Genomic DNA, 20506 nt, shown 5'->3' with positions numbered 1-20506 from the left:
TCAGAAGAGCTCAGTATTTGTATCTCAAAGGGGTTCATTCAGGTCTTCTTGCTGCAGGACTGGTGACAAGGCAACTTCTGTCTATCATCTCTTGATCTTTTACTTCCTGGAGAAAATCCATCACTGGGCCCCACCTCTGCACATAGCATCACACCCCATGTTGTGGGCACAGCCCAGTGTACCCACAGAGGTGCCTGGTTATTTCATCCTTAGTGACGCATGTGCCTGGCAAAGAGTGATTCAGGCTCAGATGTGGAGCAGGCTGGTTTCAGGAAGTCTTTCAAATGTCAGAATGCCTGAAAGATGGGGGATGGGGTGGGGAGGAGGTATAGGGCTCTTGCCTTGAATGACCTGAGTTCAATCTCCAGTTCCACTTAGGGTCCTAAAGCACCACCAAGAGTGATCCTTGAGCACAGGGTGAAAAGTGCCACCAGGTGTACCCAGAAACAACCAAAAAAAAAATTAAAATAAAAAAAAATTGAGTTAGAATTATGTTTCTTCCTCTTCACAGGGTCCTCTTTTTCAGCATCAGTTGAAATTGATTTAAATATCGAAAATCAGGGTCTGAAGACATAGCATGGAAGTAGGGTGTTTGATTTGCATGCAGAAAAACAATGGTTCGAATTCCGGCATACCATATGGTCCCCTGTGCTCTCCAGGAGCGATTTCTGAGCATAGAGCCATGAGTAACCCCTGAGCACCGCTGACCCAAAAACAAACAAACAAACAAACAAAAAGCATGTATAAGATGCCCAGCTGTAATGCTGCTCTGACTCATCCAGGACTCGATTTTTCTCAGCTGGGGAACTTTGCTTTCTCTTGCAGATCTCTCAAAGGCCCTGATTTTAACAGAAATTGGTCCCAAGCGTGACCCTACGACTCTGAAACTGTTCCTGAGCAACATGGAACGGTTACTCCATGCCAAAGCTCACGGGTATGAAGCTACTCGGGGCCCAGGTGGGAAGGCACCAGCCATCTGCTTCTAGACGCTCAGGGATTAAGGATGGCTCACAGTCTGGGCTGGGAAGTGGGCACGCACTGCCTCTGCCTGCTTGGGGGACCTGGTGCAACTGGGAGATGCATAAAGGACTTTTATTTATGGCAGATCACCTCAAGGAGCTGGAGAACCTAGTGTGCTGAGATCCTGGTTGAATAACATTGCTCTAGAAAATATTTAGAAAAATTAAGTCCAAATGCCCTGTTTCCTGCCAGGAGCTGGTGCTGGAAGCTGCTCGCTGCTGAGGGCACTAGGAACCCAGTGAGCTACATGAGCCTGTTTGGGGAAAGCGCCCCTTCCTTCAGGAATATGCTTCTCCAGACCTTGAGTTTCTACTCTGGGCTTTGTTGGAAGACACGCTGTGGCTCCATTTTACTCACATATACTTAAATAAGTGAACATATTTAAATAAATAAATAAAGTGTGTGTGAGATCCAGTGATACCCAGGCCTTGCTCCTGGCTATAAACTCGGGGATCACTCCTGGCAAGCTCAGGGATGCCAAGAATTGGACTTGGGTTAGTTACATGCAAAGCAAGTGCTCTGGCCACTGTACTATGGCTCTGGCCCCTAAAATACATATGTGTTTGTATTTGGAGGGGACACCACCCGTGGTGATTAGGAGGGGCTATTGTAACACAGGCTTGTGGCTCAGAGGTCACTCTCAGTGCTTTTTGGAATCAGGCAGTACAAGACTGGATCGCACTAGCTGGCCAAGCCGCTGGCTCCCTGCACTGGGACTCATCTCGGCTGGAGTATACATACCCATGATTTGGAGTTTTGGGGCCCCACTCACACCCGCATCTGCGTTCTCTCTGCTCCCTCCAGGGTCCGCGTGATTGGCAGCTCCACCTTGGCGCTCTGCCTTCTGGCCTCGGGAGCTGCTGATGCCTATTACCAGTTTGGTCTGCACTGCTGGGACCTGGCTGCTGCCACCGTCATCATCAGAGAAGCAGGTGGCATCGTGATAGACACTTCAGGTGAGTTCCTCTGCCCTTAGCCATTGGCTGACAGCAACCTACCAGGTGCATGAGAGCTTCCAAAGTTGGTGCCCACTCCCTTTCCACCTTATCTCCTTCTTGCTACTCACTGCCTCTAGGCGAGCCAGGATTAGGACAGACAGCAAGACAAGAATACTACCAGTATTTGAGAAATGGTACCACCCCTTCTTCAAAAATAAATTACTTAGCATCTCCCCTCCCTGTTAGCTGCACCCAAGACAACCAGTGCCCTGACTGGTTCCAGCTCTCCTCAAGGGTGGTATGAGCCCACTGTACAGATGCAGATGAGGAGATCCTGGCCTGGGAGGTGGTGCCCTAGACCCTGTCAGTGTTAGAAGGAATCCAAGGAAAAGCTGTTGCTTCTGGCTTCAAAGTCACTACAAGCCAGGATCTGGCTTCCAGGGGCAGATCCCCCAGTGCCACAGCATACTGAGTCATCCTTTTGCACAGGCAAAATATACATCACTGTTTAAAAGGAATTAATGAAGTTGTGGTAAGGGCTGGAGAAATAGTACAGTTTGGAAAGTGTTTGCTGACAATCTAGGTTTAAACCCAGCATCCCATGTGGTCCCCTGTGCTCACCAGGACTGATTCCTGAGTTTATAGCCAGGAGTAACCCCCAAGCATTGCCAGATATAACACTCCTCCAAAACTAGCAAAGTGAATTCTTTCTTGAGGGAGAGGTTTTGGCCATGAAGCTCAGAGGCCTCTTGACCCTATGCTCAGGATTGAGGGGTCAGAGTAAGACTGCAATACTTTATGTTGTGAACCAACTCTCCAGCCCTACACGACCCTTTTTAGAGCCTGAATTCTCCTAGCTTTTTTATTAGTGGAAATTTTGTGGCTCTTGTGTATATAGGGGATCTTACTTGATTTCTTCTCCTTCTTCTCTTTCTTAAAGGTATTAATTATGATAATAGAAAAATCTAAAAACCTGGTGGGGTTACATAGTACAAAGGCTAAGGTACTTATCCTGCACACAGCCAACCCCAGTTTGATCTCCAGCATCACATATAATCTCTTGAACACAGAGGCAGGAGTAGCTGACACAACTTGCTATGACTTAAAAACCGAAAAAATGACCAAGCAGTGTTCCCTGTACATGACAAGGCAGAGGAAACTAGGCTTACTTACTTAAAGCGACCACTCTTAGCTAGAGACTGTACTGAAGTAAGGCCAACCTAAGATTGATTGATTCCCCAGCACCACATGTGGACCCCCAAGCCTGCCAGAAATGATCCCCTGAGTACAGACCCTGGAGTAAGCCCTAAGCACCAGCAAGTGTGGCCCCTTCAAAAAATAAAAACCATTGGGCCCAGAGAGGCAGAACAGCGGTGTTTGCCTTACAAGCAGCTGATCCAGGACCAAAGGTGGTTGGTTCGAATCCCGGTGTCCCATATAGTCCCCCATGCCTGCCAGGAGCTATTTCTGAGCAGATAACCAGGAGTAACCCCTGAGCAACACCGGGTGTGGCCCAAAAACCATAAATAAATAAATAAATAAATAAATAAATAAATAAATAAATAAATAAATAAATAAATAAATACCACAACCATTCCAAGCACAGAGATAATACATCGACAGAGACTCTTGCCTTGGCATTCCTCAAGCCTGATTGGAATCCCCGCTCCTACACCACACATCAACACAGGCCCCCTAAATGGGGCAGTGGTGAAACAAACATGAAAAGGTAAAGAAAACTTTTTGTTTTACTTTTGTTTTTAAACTTCACTCAGCAGAGCTCAAGGCTTACTCCTGATTGTGTTGAAGAATCTCTCCTAGGGGGTTCAGGGGGCCATATGGGATGCCAAGGATTTAACCCAGGTCAACTGTGTGCAAGACAAGCACACTATGCACTGCTGTCTCTTCAGCCACAAGAAAAACTTCTTGAATCTTCTATTAAAAAAAAAAAAAAGCCCCTTCAGGGCCAGAGTAATAGTATAGCAGGTAGAATATTTGCTTTTGCACACATGACCCATATTCGATCCTTGGCATCCTGTAGAGGATTAAGCCTGGCACTGCCAGGTAAGGCCCAAAAAACAAATAATGACAATAATAATTCCTCCTAACCTTGTATTCCAGCACAGTTTCTGAGTGGGGGAATGGAGGCTGAAGTTTGAACTCTGACTCTGACTAGCATCTGTGCTTCCAGACCACAGAGAGGGAACCTCATTGTTGGAATTACTCAGCCCTTGTATTTCTCTCTGTCCCCAGGTGGACCCCTGGACCTCATGTCCTGCAGAGTGGTGGCAGCTGGCACCCAGGAATTGGCTTCACTCATAGCTCAGGCACTGCAGACAATTAACTATGGGCGAGACGACGATCAGTGACAAAGAACAGGACCAGGATGAAAAGAACAGATCACCCAGAACTGAGGGGCTTTCCTAGGCCCACAGGAGGTGCCATGGCCCCCCTCACTATAGTACAGTACAGAGCATTCATATGTGCCGCTCCACAAAATGTGGCTGCTTCCTCCTGGATTTGCTCTCTATAATCTCACCCAAATCTCACCTGATATTTGGACTATGTGATCTCAGTCTACATACGAACATACACACAAAAGCACACATATGCACGCGCACACACACACACACACACACACACACACACATATATGCACCTCCTTACCCAACAAGGTAACTCTCAGGTAATATCGCTTTAGAACTGCTGAGGAAGCGGACTTGTTCTCAGGCCCTCCCCAAGGTACTTCCAATGCAATAAATCAGAGCAACAATCTCAGCAGCACTGTTTCTCTACCTAAGTGTCACCTCTGGAACCACAGTTTTGGAAAGTTTGCCTGGGAAAACCCAAAGGTGACAATGCTTGTGGGCCTTGAGGTGAAACATTGATCAACCAATTCGATTGGTATTTTGGGCCTGCAGGTGGCCTGTTAAGGTAGGCCTGGAGTTAGAACTGTCCTATGCTTAGCTCCCCATTCCAGGGCATCTGGGTTCAAGTCCATGCTGCACTTTGCTTCATCACCATTAGCCTGCAGCTGCAGTAGCTTGAATCTTTTGGGTTTCTCTTGCTCGCTTCTATAATGTTGATACTCTTTGATAGTGTCTTAATATTATTGGGATCATTCCTGGCAGGTCTCGGGGACACTGGATGCTGAGGACTGGACCCACATGCAGTGTGGGTTCTTTACTTGCTGTACTATCTCTGACTTGCTAGTGTTGTAATTTCTTGACTGTTCATAAAGAACTGCGAGTACGAGGGGTAGGGGAGACCCTTGGGCACCCCTTGAGGTCTCTTGAGGTTGTTCATGAATCTGCCCTCCAGTGCTCTTAGAATGGCTCAGCCCCATCTGTCTCACTCTGTCAGCCCACACTCTCCTTGTCCACAGCTTAGTCCAGGATCCCACCAAGTATCTTGTTGAAATCTAGAATCTCAGTGATGTTGCCATCTGATATGTTACCCTCTGACCATAATGGGGTTTGGAGAATTAAAGGTAGCGCTCCCTTCCATCACTTGGCTGGATAGCACAAGCCTGCCACTCAGCACCATGGTCTCCTGGCTGGCACTGTAGAGGGCAGCACTGACGAGCTATCCTGAAACCTGGGTGTTTCACATATCAGCCAATTTTGTGCTAGTCTCCTGCTTACTGAACTGGAGGAAACCAAAGCAATACTTGCTGGTCTCCCAGGATGACTGCAGGGTGACTCCAAGGCCACCACTCAAGTCAGGTGCTTGGGTACTTGGGACAAGACAAGAGGCCCCTGGGCTAAATCTGAAGTAAAGCCTAGATAAGATCAAACAAGCCACATTAGCACCGAGGTGCAGAAATCGATCTTGCTCTCTGATAATGGGCTGGAGCTTTAACAGCAGGAAGGTCGCTTGCTTTGCACATGACTGCCAACCTCTGTTTAATTTCTGGCATCCCATATGGTTCCCCCAAGCCCACCAGGAATGATACCTGTGCAGAGCCAGGAATCAACCCTGAACACGGCCAGGTATAACCCAAAAAGAAGCTAATGGGTCAATTCTGAGCTTCAGCCCAGGTGCTACCTCCATAGGAGAAGCAGAGACCCTTCTGCAGGACGAGGAGGTGTTCATGGTCCCTGCACCACCATAGGCCAGGATATGGAGCTAAGTAGTCTGAGCTCCTTAATGCCAAAGTTTGGACCCCCCAGAAACCCAGTGGCTACCAACCTGCCTTCGAAGTCATCCAGGAAAGGAAGCTGACTCAGAGGACCATAGTTCATTTAAGGGATGTGGTAGACCCAAAGTTCCATCCCTGCCACCACAGGCCCCCACCCCACTACAGCTGAATGTAGACACAGGTCTTCAAACTTACTTAACAGGTCCAGGTCAGAGGGGCAGACTCAGACTATAGTTTTAAAAAAACTGAACAAATTCCCATGTACACTACATATTTTATTTTGAAGCATAAAAACAAAAAATTATTTTTGAAATACAGTATTAAAAATGAAGAACAAATGGTTAAATCAATAAACTTACCAGTATTTCAATGGGAACTGCTTTTGGAGGGCCATATTTTGAGGACCTCTGCCAGAGACTGAGAGGAGTCGAGAGACAGAAGGAGGGATGTGAGAGATTGCTGCACACATCCCACGCATGCGTACTGTGGGCCTAAACAAGTTGGCTGCTAAGCAGGCAGGCAACAGTGGCGAAAACATCCAGTGGGATAAATAAATGTCTTTGACAGACTGCATGTAACCTGTGGGCCATAGTTTAGGGACCCGTGCCCTAGTTCAAGGCCATCAAGTCCACACAGGACTGGCCATTACACTACCACATACTGCTTGAGAAATCTCCCAAGACAAGTGCAGCTGGCAGTTTGCAGCCTCATTGTGGCCTTGAAAAGTGATGTTGGGCCAATGGAGCCATCCATATTTTTGTACTGGGTTTTGCCCTGACCTGTTTCTTTGACTCCTTTTAATCTAAGCATCTTACAGTCTGAGTCTTCAAAGGTCTTTATGTCCTTATCACCAGGCTGGTGAATGAAAGGGAAAATGGTCTTTCTTTTTCATCATTATATAGCACTAAGCAAAGACAAGCCGGAGGGGTTGGGCCCTGAGTTCATGCTAACGTGTTTAAATGTGACCTTAACAAAGTCACTTGGCCTTGAGCCTTTTTCAAGGGGTCCATATTGCCCTGGAAGGGCCATGAAATAAATGGCAGGTGATATTCTTCTACTGTTTAATATTCAAACAAAAAGATCTGGTTCCACTAATGTGGAAAACTAGAGACATCCAGTTTATAATACACTTCAAACAGGCTTTGCCTGCCTACAAAACTATTTATACCCTGTTCATGGTCCCATGGTCATTCTGAGACCAAGATGATCACATGAAAGTTACATCCTGATACTTTCTTCCATTGTCGTGAGATATCAAGACATTTGTGGCTTTATCTGAAGTTTGTTTACTTTGTATACGGGGTCACATGCAGCAGTACTCAGCGGCTACTCTAGGCCTAGTGCTTGAAAGTTACTCCCAATAGTGTTCAGGGGACCATATGGTGCCTGGAATGGACTCTAGGGCTCCAGCATGCAAAGTGGCACTCATCTCCTTGCCTTCGATTGTGTGTGCGTGCGTGCGTGCGTGCGTGCGTGCGTGTGTGTGTGTGTGTGTGTGTGTGTGTGTGGCACCAGGGAACAAACAAGGGTGTCATACGTGTGAAACACATTCTCTACCACTGAGCCTCACCCTTGACCCAGAGCAGATCTTTCAAAATAAACCAAAGAAGAACATAACTGGTCTAAAGGCTGAGATAATTTTCAGACTCCTCAGGCCCTTTGAAACAATTCTCCGCATTCACACAATCTGGGAGGTTACAACTCTGTGCAAGGGTCTGTACATACATCTAAAGAACCTTCTGGGTGAGCTTCTGAGCTTACCAGAATGGTCAAGCCATGCCTCTCCCTGAGTGGGCAGCATGAACCCAATGAAATGAATGTGCATTTAGTTGCCTCAAACACACAAGAAGAGCCAAGAACAGAAACTAGGACAAGGGGCTGTGAGCACAGACACCTCAGCTTTGGCCTCTCTCTGCAGGGCCTGCTTGTCCCCCACCTTATTGGAGAAGGCCTCATGGGGGGTCAAGGCGTTGCCATCTCCTAAAATCCCTCCTGTAAAGGGCTTCAGAAGAAAAGGAACTAAATGAAAAGCCAATATATGTGATGCAAGCCAAGTACCAAACCTAAATCCAAGATGCTGTGAGTCCCCTGGCTGCACGCCCCCTGCTGTTCATGATGGCAAATTGCATTCTCTCAGATACTGACTGATCCTCCCAAATCCTCTCTCATTTAGGCTCTGGGTTTATCGTGTGTTCTGAAATTCTCTCTGAAGGGTGAACTTATTTGGAATGCTTCTCCAAATTTATTATCATGTAGTGGCAGGTTTTAAACATTATGACAGAATATATGCCACTATTCTTTGTAGTTTTTTGGCTGTGGAACATATTGTCTGCACATAGCCAACAACGATGCACTTTTACCAAGACCAAAGATATGAAGTAAAATTGAAGTCCAGTAAGAAAAAAAAGCATCGTAATTGAGTCCACCAGGATGTAATTTTTTTTTGTGGCTTTTGGGTCACACCTGGCAGTGCTCAGGGGTTACTCCTGGCTCCATGCTCAGAAATTGCTCCTGGCAGGCACAGGGGACCATATGGGACACCGGGATTCGAACTGATGACCTTCTGCATGAAAGGCAAACGCCTTACCTCCATGCTATCTCTCTGGCCCCATGGATGTAATATTTTTAATTGTTTCCCAAGACCTGAGTAATGACTTTGGTGAGGCCATTTAAACATTTTAGTTACATTGAACATGCCAATTAAAGTCATGTCTAGACACTGACATGGCCAATTTTGTGAGTAAAGAGTAATATCGATTAAATGAAACAATTACAGGGATCATGTGCTTTTTTGTTTATGGTGGTGGTGTTTAAAAAACAGCAGCTGGGGCCTGAGCGATAGCACAGCCGTAGAGCATTTGCCTTGCACATGACTGACCCAGGACAGATCTGGGTTCGATCACCAGCATCCCATATGGTTCCCCCAAGTCAGGAGCGATTTCTGAGTGCATAGCCAGGAGTAACCCCTGAGCGTCAATGGGTGTGGCCCCAAAACCAAAACAAACAAACAAACAAAAAAACCAACAGTACACCGGGTGGGAGAGAGCACAGTGGTAGGGCATTTACCTTGTGTGTGGCCAACCCTGGATAGACCTGGGTTCAATTCCCAGCATCCCATATTGTCCCCGGAAGCTGCCCGGAGCGATTTCTGAGTGCAGAGCCAGGAGTAACCCCTGAGCACCTCCAGGTGTGACCTAAAAAACAAAAACAACAAAAGCACCACCCAAGAATACTAAGAAAAAAACCTTCATGCAATGGCATTTAACATTTAACATGCAATTTATTCAGCATAGCCTCAAACCAACTCCTAGCTATGGGAGTTCTGGACAAAGATCTTGTCCCTTTTTTTTTTTTTAAAGATCTTGTTCTTTCTGAACTTTGCATAATAGAAGATAACAATGCCTGCCATGTGGAAAGCTCGGAACATCTGTTCCTGATCATTTGTAATCTATGTTATATATCTAGTAAACATGAGCTATGTTCTGGAGTTACTTATAATAAAATGTGATCCAAGGGGTTGGAGAAGATAGTAAAAGGTCTAAGGCACTGTTAACTTTGAGTCAATCCCCAGCACCTCATATGGTCCCCTAATCAGCACCCAAAACAACCTCTGGTCACAAAGCCAAGAATAAATCCTGAGCACAGCTTACTCTAGTCCCAACAAAACCAAATAACAAATATAATACCTATCCTTAAGAAATTTACAAAGCTGGAACTGGAGAGATAGCATGGAGGTAAGGCGTTTGCCTTTCATGCAGAAGGATGGTGGTTCGAATCCCGGCATCCCATATGGTCCCCTGTGCCAGCCAGGGGCAATTTTTGAGCATAGAGCCAGGAGTAACCCCTGAGCGCTGCCGGGTGTGACCCAAAAACAAACAAAAAAAAATTTACAAAGCTGGGCCATAATTATAGTACAGTGGGTAGGGTGCTTCTCTAGCATGCAGTCAACCAAGGTTTTGATCCCTGGTGCTACATATATCCCCCAATCTTCCTTCAGGAGTGGTCCCTGATCAGAGTCAGAAGTAAGCCCTGAGCACTATCAAGTATGGCGTATATGTGTGTGTCTTTACAAAGCATTTAATCAAAAGGGAGATAAGCATACACAGGCCAATACATAAGATTCCAAATCCTCCGTGTAAGGGAGAGGGCCATGTTTCAGTCAATCTTGACTGGCAGATCTACATTCAAGACATAGATGAAAAAGAAGAGAAAATTATGCCTGGATTAACAGCAGAAGAACTGCCTGTTCATAGGAGTCTAAAGTATGTAGTGAGTGGGCATTGGTCAGTAGCAGTAGCGAGGGTGAAAGGCATGGATGAGAGTATCTGTAATGAGACTAGAGAGAACTCACCGAGGAGCCAGCACCAGACAGGACAGAGGAGAAGGGGCAAAAGGCAGCCTCATCGGCCACACTGAAGACCAAAGATCTAACTCCCCGTGAGTGCAGCTAGAGAAAGCTCTGTGCTTTGCTCATGTCTGGAATACACGGGACTGTGTTGTGACACGTATGTGCACAGGCATGGGGAAATGATTGGTTGGTTGCTGCGGGCTCTGAAAGACAGGCGCATCTGTCAGTGCTGGGGAATAGGGTGTCTACTGTCCCCTAGTGGTGGATGGTGACATTTATCTCTGGTCTCCCTGCAGAGGTCCTATCAAACCCCCCCCCCCCCTTGGGATGGAGCCATGTAAAAAGCCAAATAGGGCCAGGAGGGAATAAGAGCCAGAAAGATGACCTTTGCTGGCTTTTGGCGTGGAATTCCCGCCAACTCGATTTCCACAATGCCTCCAGTGGCCTATCTCAGACTTTGAGAAAAGTGTGCTTTTCTCACTGATCACTGTGGACATTCAAAACTGGAAAAGTGTATATCAAACTCTAACTGCACGGTGGGTGGAGAGGTAAGAAATAAGTCTGGTCACTCTGAAAAGAGAAAAGGTGGCTTTATGGTAGAAAAAAATAACAAAGCTGCTACCCGTGGTTCATAGTTTCTTAAAAGAGTGTCACTTGCATACACCCACTTGCATGGAGGTAATTAGTTACAAGAGCCAAAAGGAAGCACCACCACCACCACTCCCAATTGTAATACTGATAGGTAGGTAAATAGATCATTCAGATAGGACCTGGCCAGAGAGTGGAATTTTATTGAACTCTTCACAGGAAGAATATTCTGGCTCATTCTACCTAGGAATGGACTTTGTAAGCATCCAGTTCAGTGAGATAAAGCAGTCGCAAAAGGACTGTATGGTCCTTCTCCTATGAGACCAAGAGTCATCAGATTCCTAAAGAGGGAAAGTAAGATGATGGCAGCAGAAAGTAGGCAGAGGTGGAGGGAAATGAGGGGTCATAATGTCATGGGAATGGAAATTCAGTTCTGAAAGATGAAAAAGTTCTGCAGGTGCTGGAGCAACAGTACAGCAGGTGAGATGCTTGCTTTGCATGTGGCTGACCTGGGTTCGATCCCCATATGGTTTCCCAAGCACCATCAGATGTGCCCCCCCCAAAAAATATACAATAAACAATAAAGAAAAAGTTTTGCATATCTGTTGCATAATAGTGCCAGTGGACTTAACACAACTGAAGTAGACATTTAAAATGTAGTACATTTTACTCTACTTGGGTTTTACTTCAATTAAAATAGTTGGGGAGCAGCATTCCTATACAGTGCTTGGGTGCCCAGAGACACTCTGGTTGATACTCAGTACAATGAAAATAGTTTAAACTCATTTTATAAAATATGATGCCTAGATCAAAGAGAAGTAAGGTGCTTGCCTTGTTAGCCTTGCTTGCAGCCAATCCTGGTTTGATCACTGCTATCACATATTGTCCCCTGAGCTTGCTGCTCAAGTGACCATATGGTGCTGAGAATCAAACCCAGAATGCAGCAAGTTCAAAGAAGAACAATACATCCAAAGACAATTTCATAAGATTCATAATAGGTGGGACAGGAGAGATAGCCTGGAGGTAAAGTGTTTGCCTTTCATGCAGAAGGACAGTGGTTTGAATCCCGGCATCCCATATGGTCCCCTGAGTTTGCCAGGAGTGATTTCTGAGCATAGAGCCAGGAGTAACTCCTGAATGCCACTGGGTGTGACCCAAACCCCCCCCCAAATCATAATAGGTGCATCAAAAGAGACTCTGAGGGCCAGAAGAGGATGGAGGAATATAGTAAATACAATAGCAATAACAAAACTCAATGAAAAGAACACCTTGCCAAAATCTACTCTGTCCTCCTACGTTATCACTTAGAGTTAAAGGTATGGCACAAAGTTTCATAGACATGCAATAGCGTAGAAATTTTATGGCCTTGAAACCAGTTTTGTAGGAGACATTAAAGGAGCTTCCATTAAAGACAAGACAAACTACACAAACACGCATAGCTACTACAAAATGATAGAAATTAATTCTTTCATCTCAATAGCTTGCCACATCAATTACTTGAACTCACCAAAAGCAGAGTTCCTCTCCACACCCCCAAAAAAGTAAAAATCACTCCTAAAGGAAATAAGACACACAAAACATGGAAACACACTCTCTGTTCATGGATTAGAAGTATTAGTATTGTTAGAATGGTGATAGTAACCAAATAACTATACCAATTAAGTGCAGTTCTTATTAAAAAATGAACTACAACATGTTTTAAAGACATAGAACAAATACTATTAAAATTTATATGGAGTAACAAGCCCTCCCCCAAAGCCAAAGCAATCTTAGGGAAAAAACTCTCACCAACTTCAAACTACACTCTATAGCCATATTAATAAAACAATGTGGTGCTTGAAAAAGAACAGACTCTCAGACCAATGAAAAATAATCGAAAGCCCAGAGACAGAGCCTCAGATAGATGTTCAGCTAATCTTTGACAAAGGAATGAAGAGTATGAAGTGGGTCAATGAAAGCCCCTTTATTGCCTGGAGCTATAAGCACAGTGGTTGGGCATTTGCCTTGCACATGGCTGACCTGGGACGAACTGGGATTCAATTCCCGGCATTTCATATGCATTCCCGACACTGCCAGGAGCAATTTATGAACACAGAGCCAGGAGTAACCCCTGAACACCACCTGGTATGTCCTAAAAACAAAACAACAAACAAACAAAAACAAAAAGGCCCTTCAACAAATAATGCTAGAAAAACAGGTCAGTCATAAGCATAATCTTTCATTACATGAATCTAGAGGCATCTTCAATGACTCAAGACCTTTGATCAATCAAATAGAATCAAAGAGAAACAAATGGGACTACACCAAATTAAGAAGCTTCTGTGTCATAGAAGAATCAATAAATAAAATGCCAGAATATAAAACCCATATACTAAAAAAATATTTGCCCAACACTTACCTGAGAGCGAGGTAATAGCCAGATATATAAAGCACTCATAAAACTTAACAAGAAAATGGTACACTGGGTAGGGTATTTGCATGGAGCAAACAGGGTGAAAAGGGTTCCATCCCTGGCATCCCATCTGGTCCCCCAAATCCTATCAGGAGTGGTCCCTGAGTATAGAGCCAGGAGTAAGCCCTGATAAACTTAACCAGAATAAAATGATCAACCCCATCCAAAAATATAAAGAAGAGATGAAAATAAGCTTTCTCAAAGAGAACAGAGAGATAACCAATAGGTATATGAAAAAAATGTTCTGCATAACTTATCATCAGGGAAATGTAATTAAGAACAAAAATTAAATATTACTACAAACAAGTGACACTGGCACACATCACAAAAAAACAGAAACAATCAGTATTGTCATGGATTGAGGATTAAGGAACCCTCGTCTACTGGCGCGCAGAATGTAGATTGGTTCAATCCTTTTGGAAAACAACATGAATACTCCTCAAAAAAAAACTAAGAATTGAACTTCTATATGACCCACTTCTATAAAACTACCCCAAGGGCCAAAAATTCTAATCAGAAAATACATTTACACTCCTATGTTCACTTCATGATAACCAAAAATCTGGAAATAATTTAAGTGTCCAAGAAAAAAATACTGAATAAAGAAACTCCGGTGCACACATTACATCATGGAAGATAAAAATCACACAGTTTGCTGCTATATGTTGGATCTGGAGAGTATCATGTTGAGTGAAATCACCCTGAAGGAGAACAGGCACAGAATGATGTCTCTTATGTGTGAGATACAAGGGAAAAACACATGATCAAAGACAACAGAACCTACTATGTACAAAATAGAGTTTGCTATGGTGGGAAGTGGGCAGCAGATTAGAGAACTGAGATACTCTGGTGAGCTGTGACATTGGAGCATTGCATGCATGAAACTCGGGCATGTGTCAGACCTAGGTCTAATCCACAGCACTAAAACCAGTTAATTTTTGCGTTCCTTGAAATGTAATTTTATAACATTTTAAAATTTTATTTTGGTTTTTGGACAACACCTGGTGTCTCTCAGGGATCATTCCTGGCTCTGCACTCAGAAATTATTCCTGACAGGCTGAGGATTCATATTGGATGCCAGGGATTGAACCTGGATTGACCTTGTGCAAGACAAACACCCTACCTGCTGTGCTATATTGCTCCAGCCCCAACTTCTTAAGTTTGTTTTTTTTGTTTGTTTGTTTTTTGTTTTGGTTTGGTTTGGTTTTTGGTTTTTGGGCCACACCCAGCATTGCTCAGGGGTTACTCCTGGCTGTCTGTTCAGAAATAGCTCCTGGCAGGCATAGGGGACCATATGGGACACCGGGATTCAAACTAACCACCTTTGGTCCTGGATCGGCTGCTTGCAAGGCAAATGCTGCTGTGCTATCTCTCCGGGCCCAACTTCTTAAGTTTTTTAAAAAATGTTTGAAGGAATGTTTGACCTTTAACTATTAAAGTGTAATAGGTGATGATGATATTAATGATGATGATGATGATGATGATACCAAGTTAATAGTGCTGGGGGGGGCCCGGAGAGATAGCATGGAGGTAAGGTGTTTGCCTTTCATGCAGGAGGTCATCGGTTCAAATCCCAGCGCCCCATATGGTCCCCCGTGCCTGCCAGGAGCAATTTCTGAGCCTGGAGCCAGGAATAACCCCTGAGCACTGCCGAGTGTGACCCAAAAACCACAACAACAACAACAACAAAAATAGTGCAGGGGGAAAGGACTTGGAGAGGGACAGTCACTCAACATTACATTCCTATAGGCACCAACAGAGATAGGCCTATGATGGGCACAGGCAACTTGCTCACATTAGCAGTGAGGTGCAAAGAGGCATGGAGAACCCAGAACTAGAACTGAAAAATTGCTTTCCTGGTGCTAGAGAAAGAATACAGTGAGTAGGGCACTTCCTGTGGTTGATCCATATTTGATCCCAAGCATCCCATGCGGTCTCCTGAGCCCCACCAGGAGCAATCTCTGAGAACAGAGCCAGAAGTAAGATCTGAGCTGCTGAGTGCGGCCCCTAAATAAGCAAACAAACTTTCCTTTACAAAGAGACACTGTTGGGGCCGGAGAGGTGGCGCTAGAGGTAAGGTGTCTGCCTTGCAAGTGCTAGCCAAGGAAGGACCGAGGTTCGATCCCCCGGTGTCCCATATGGTCCCCCCCAAGCCAGGGGCGATTTCTGAGCGCATAGCCAGGAGTAACCCCTAAGTGTCAAATGGGTGTGCCCCCCCAAAAAAAAAAACAAAGAGACACTGTTAAAATGTATTTCATTATTTATTGCTTTTATTAATGTAATTATAGTCTAACATTACACAATTCAAATTCACCTTATTTCAAACTAGCCTCTTCATGTACTACATTAATTCCACCACCAGAAATGTCCAAATATTGATACCTGATGATCCAAGAACCCTATTCATTGGTCTTCTATCCCTGAGAAACACCAGACACACAGCAGACATTCACAGTTATGCTCAGTTCAGCATTGCTTATACTACTGACTGAGAAAAGTTTGGTTCAGCAAAAGAGGAAAATATTATATATAATGTGTCATATATGTGCTGTGAAATATGCAGCAGTTAAAAATACTATATTAGGGGCTGGAGAGATAGCATGGAGGTAAGGCGTTTGCCTTTCATGCAAGAGGTCATCGGTTCGAATCCCAGCGTCCCATATGGTCCCCCGTGCCTGCTAGGAGCAATTTCTGAGCATGGAGCCAGGAGTAACCCCTGAGCACTGCCGGGAGTGACCCAAAAAAACCACAAAAAAAAAAAAAAAATACTATATTAGCTCCTGATATGCGAAGACAGAAAGAGCTATCTATTGCTTCATGAATACATGTAATATATAAAGCTTCTGTCCACAAACACTGCAAATAACACTTGTGATTGCAAGGAAACTGTAGTGCAAGGATTCAGATGGGGCACAGGAAGAGGGCAGGAAAGGGATATGGTCTAGACTAGAGACAGGGTCAGAGAAGATTTCTGTAATGTTTGAATAAAATATTTTTTCAGATGTCACGATGCCAGTATTTGTGTATCTCTTCCAGAGTTAGCCTTTCTCTGAAGCTCTGTGAACAATCAGGGCACACTGCATGGAAAGTGTAGTGCTCGTTTCCATAGATGCGTTTTGGTTGCCACTGGGACAACTGAGTTACATAAAGCAGACTTTTGCTCTGCCCTTTGGCCCAGTTGGGAAAGGCCAAGAGCTGATTTCACTCTGGGATTAGCCCCAGAACACAGCTTCTTTGGACACTTTCTCTGGAGAAAAATAACTCAAAGTAAAACCAGCCAAAAAGAACATCACCTTTGTTCCTTTTTTGGAAGGAAAAGAAGCACTTGTGTCCAGTAACAGCAAGAAACCAACCAAGTGAAGTAGTGAATCCAGGTTACATGGTGAACCTAACTTTAGTCTGGCCATGGGGAAAGGCGTCTCCCACTGAGCAGGCCACAGCCCTGGCACATAGTTCTAAAAATGGGTTAATTGTGGAAAAAGGCCTAGAACTTCTATTGGATCTTGTTTTGGGGCCACACCTGGCAATGCTCAAAGCTTACTCCTTGCTTTGCACTTAGGAATCACTCCTAATCGTGGTCTGTGGACCAACTGGGATATTGGGGATTGAATCTGGATCAGCCTTGTGCAAGGATCCCCACTCCTCTCACCCTACCCCACTGTACCATCACTCTGGCCCCTCTCCACTCCCTCCTTAGGGAATTTTAAATCCCAGAACAAGAGCTCCTATCTTATTGACTGGTATGGGTATGACCTTTTACATGCAGACTGCTCCAGAATCAGGAGATCCATGACACCGCAGTAGAATGGACAGTACTCTTGGCTTTTAGTCTAGTTGGAGGAGCAGTTGTCTAGATGGAGACTTGCACAAGTCTGCTGGCTGCTGGCCCCTCTGAGCACTGCTTCCAAGCTCAGATCCACACTCATCTTTATGAGAAGCACCCAGGATGGTGATCTCTGGCTCTCTGATCCCAGAGCACATTGATGCAGCCCTGAGCAGATATGAATGGGTGGGTGACTCAGTCAGGGTCTTGCCCAGCATTTAGTGGGGCTGGTTCTGGTTCAGTTCTGCTGCTCACAAGCCAGGTCCCCTACACACCTCCCAGTGATACTGTTCTGGGTTGAATTATGGGCCTGAGACAGAGAGCCTGTGCCCAGGCCAGTCTCTTTAAAGTGGCCGATTCCTGGTCTCATGAGATAAAGCAGCTTTGTTAACAACAAACAAGAAATGTACTCTAGTTTTGTAAAAATTCAGCTCAAATTTTTTTTGTTTTGTTTTGTTTTGTTTTTTTGTTTTTTTGGCCACACCTGTTTGATGCTCAGGAGTTACTCCTGGCTAAGCGCTCAGAAATTGCCCCTGGCTTGGGGGGACCATATGGGACACCGGGGGATCAAACCGGGGTCCTTCCTTGGCTAGCTCTTGCAAGGCAGACACCTTACCTCTAGCGACACCTCGCTGGCCCCAGTCAGCTCAAATTTTTATTGGTTGAGAATATGTGGTTTAAAATACTATTAATTATGATTTCTTTGATACTGGAGAAATTTTTCTTGCATGCTGCTAACCTGAGAGTTCAACTCTCAGCAAACCCATATGGTCCCCGGAACACAGCCAAGAGTGATTCCAAAGAGCACAGCTAGGAGTAAATCCTGAGCATCTCCAGGTATGGCCCCAAATAAATAAAAGTTTCTCAGGCACATAATTCTAACACCAAGACATCTTCAGTGTACCCAAAGATCCGAAAGCACACCTCCTCACCTCTCCAATTTAATTGGATAGTTTTAAATTTTGGTTTTCCCAAAGGGTGCTTCATTCTCTCTCTCTCTCTCTCTCTCTCTCTCTCTCTCTCTCTCTCTCTCTCTCTCTCTCTCTTTCTCTCTCTCTTCTCTTCTCTGTCTCTCCTCTCTCTCCCCCCTCTCTCTCCCCTCTCTCCCCCCTCTCTCTCCCCTCTTTCTCCCCTTTCTCTCTCTCCCCTCTCTCTCTCCTCTCTTTCCCCCCCTCTCTCATGAGCACAGTGATTACCTGGGACCCATCTGTGCCCTGTAGCAGTGAAGCACCTCCAGGAAGTGAATTGTCTCAGACTCACCTCAGCACATCCAGCCCAAGGACAGCAGCAGAGCACGGAAGGTTTGAGGGCAGCCGGTGACAGCAGAACCAAAGGGTTTAACCAGAAAGAATATAGCCAGTCAACTTTGGCGCGCTATGGGAGGAGTAAAACCCAGAGTAGGCAGGAGTCATGAGATTGATAAGGCTCGAGGCCCTATGACAGTTAGCAAATAGCTGGTGTCACCTTAGGTTTTCTGAGGCTACTGGAGCTGGAGCCAGACCTGAGAAAGAGCAGGAAGGTAGGCCATGCACCAGTTGTGCAACTTTTTGATCATCACTCCCCAATGTCCTGCCCAATGACTGGTGCTAAAGGCCAGAGAGACAGTACAGGGATTAAGGTATTTTCTTGCACACAGTCAACCCCAGTAGGGTCCTATAGACTTGATTTGGTTGATCCCTAAGCACTGCTAGGAATTGCTCCTAAGCACAAAGCAAGGAAGAGCCCTTAGTATTGCCAAGTGTGGACCATCCCCACCCCCACCACCAAAATAAAAAAAATATTTTAAGTTACTTAAATGGGCTAGATTGATAGCACATTGGGGAGGGCAAGGCAAGTGTCAGGAATCAAACATAGGACCCATATGTACACGGCAGTTGTTTTACCATTGAGCTATATCCCAGGCCCAGAATATCCTAAATATCTCAACTAATTGTACAATTCAAGAATGTACCAAATGAATTGATGGTGACAAAAGCCACAATAGTGTTATCCTGGTCAGAGAAGGTGGGTTTTGCACAGAAGGAACCAGAAGGAGACTGCTAGGCTTTGAAAGTATTTTAATCTTGATCTGAGAGGCTATACACATTTAAAAAAAATTGAATTGTATAGTAAAGAGCTATGTACTATACTATATGCATGCTATTGTTCAATATAATTGTTCTTAATGGTTAGAGTTCAAAAATAATAAAGGCCAGTGCCTCCCATGAATAAAATAGACTGAAAGCCAAAAATCAGGGCACTTCAAGTGAAATCCCAAGGGTTAACCTAGAGAGGGCAGAGAAGACCAGAGGCCAGTTGGAGTGGAAATGTCACCAGCAAGATGCTCAATAAGAGTTTTCTGAGTGAGACAGAAATCTCATATTAAAATGAATCAGAAGTAAATTTATTTTTCCAAGAGTAAGCCTTGAGAGTAGGACAGTAAAAAAAAAACTTGAAAATGGGGAAGCAGGGCCCGGAGAGATAGCACAGCGGCGTTTGCCGTGCAAGCAGCCGATCCAGGACCAAAGGTGGTGGTTGGTTCGAATCCCGGTGTCCCATATGGTCCCCCGTGCCTGCCAGGAGCTATTTCTGAGCAGACAGCCAGGAGTAACCCCTGAGCACCGCCGGGTGTGACCCAAAAACCAAAAAAAAAAAAAAAAAAGAAAGAAAGAAAATGGGAAGCAAGGAAAATTTTGCAGCATGGCCTTAGGCCTCCTGAGCACTTCGTGGTTGTGAACCCCCCTCCAAAAAAAAAAGGCAAAGAAAGCAAAGATGAGAAATTGAGTTAGATGTTTGCTAAAGTTGCTTGAGCTCTGTGCATCTCTGTTCTGCAGGAAGTAGAAGTACTTTCCATGTCAAACTCCCTCTTGACTCAGGGCACAGGCCCAGTCGCCTGACTTCTATTTGAAGAGGCCTCTCCAAGTAATGAAGCAGGAACAGCTTTCTCATGCAGGATGGTGTTCCCTCAATGTGTATAGGAGCATGTGTGAATGTATGTGAGTCTGTGTGAATGCGAGTATGTATATGAATATGTGTGTAAATATGTGAGTATGTGAGTGTGCTATGTTAATGTGTGTATGAGTGTGTGAATATGTGTGTTAATATATGTATGTGCATGATGAGTTTATGAAAATATGAGCATATATGTGAATGTGTTTGGTATATACGTGTAAATGTGTGTGAGCATGTGTGAATGTGTGTGTGTGTATGTGAATAT

At 44.8% G+C, this 20506-nt stretch overlaps 2 protein-coding genes across 2 annotated transcripts in view; both read left to right on the top strand.

Annotated features, from left to right (window-relative positions):
- Positions 1-4733, top strand: part of IMPA2 (inositol monophosphatase 2) — a 46128-nt gene extending 41395 nt beyond the window's left edge. The window contains exons 6-8 of the mRNA XM_049770129.1: positions 826-934; positions 1825-1976; positions 4212-4733. Of these exons, the coding sequence (XP_049626086.1) occupies positions 826-934; positions 1825-1976; positions 4212-4327 (377 nt within the window). The 3' untranslated portion in view covers positions 4328-4733. The remainder of the gene's footprint in view (positions 1-825; positions 935-1824; positions 1977-4211) is intronic.
- Positions 1-20506, top strand: part of CIDEA (cell death inducing DFFA like effector a) — a 449150-nt gene that overhangs the window by 405443 nt on the left and 23201 nt on the right. The window lies entirely within an intron of this gene.

The sequence above is a fragment of the Suncus etruscus genome, chromosome 3 (assembly GCF_024139225.1).
Source record: "Suncus etruscus isolate mSunEtr1 chromosome 3, mSunEtr1.pri.cur, whole genome shotgun sequence".
In the NCBI taxonomy this organism is placed as follows: domain Eukaryota; kingdom Metazoa; phylum Chordata; class Mammalia; order Eulipotyphla; family Soricidae; genus Suncus; species Suncus etruscus.
The sequence above is the reverse complement of the archived record's forward strand: the minus strand, read 5'-3'. Positions and strand labels throughout refer to the sequence as shown.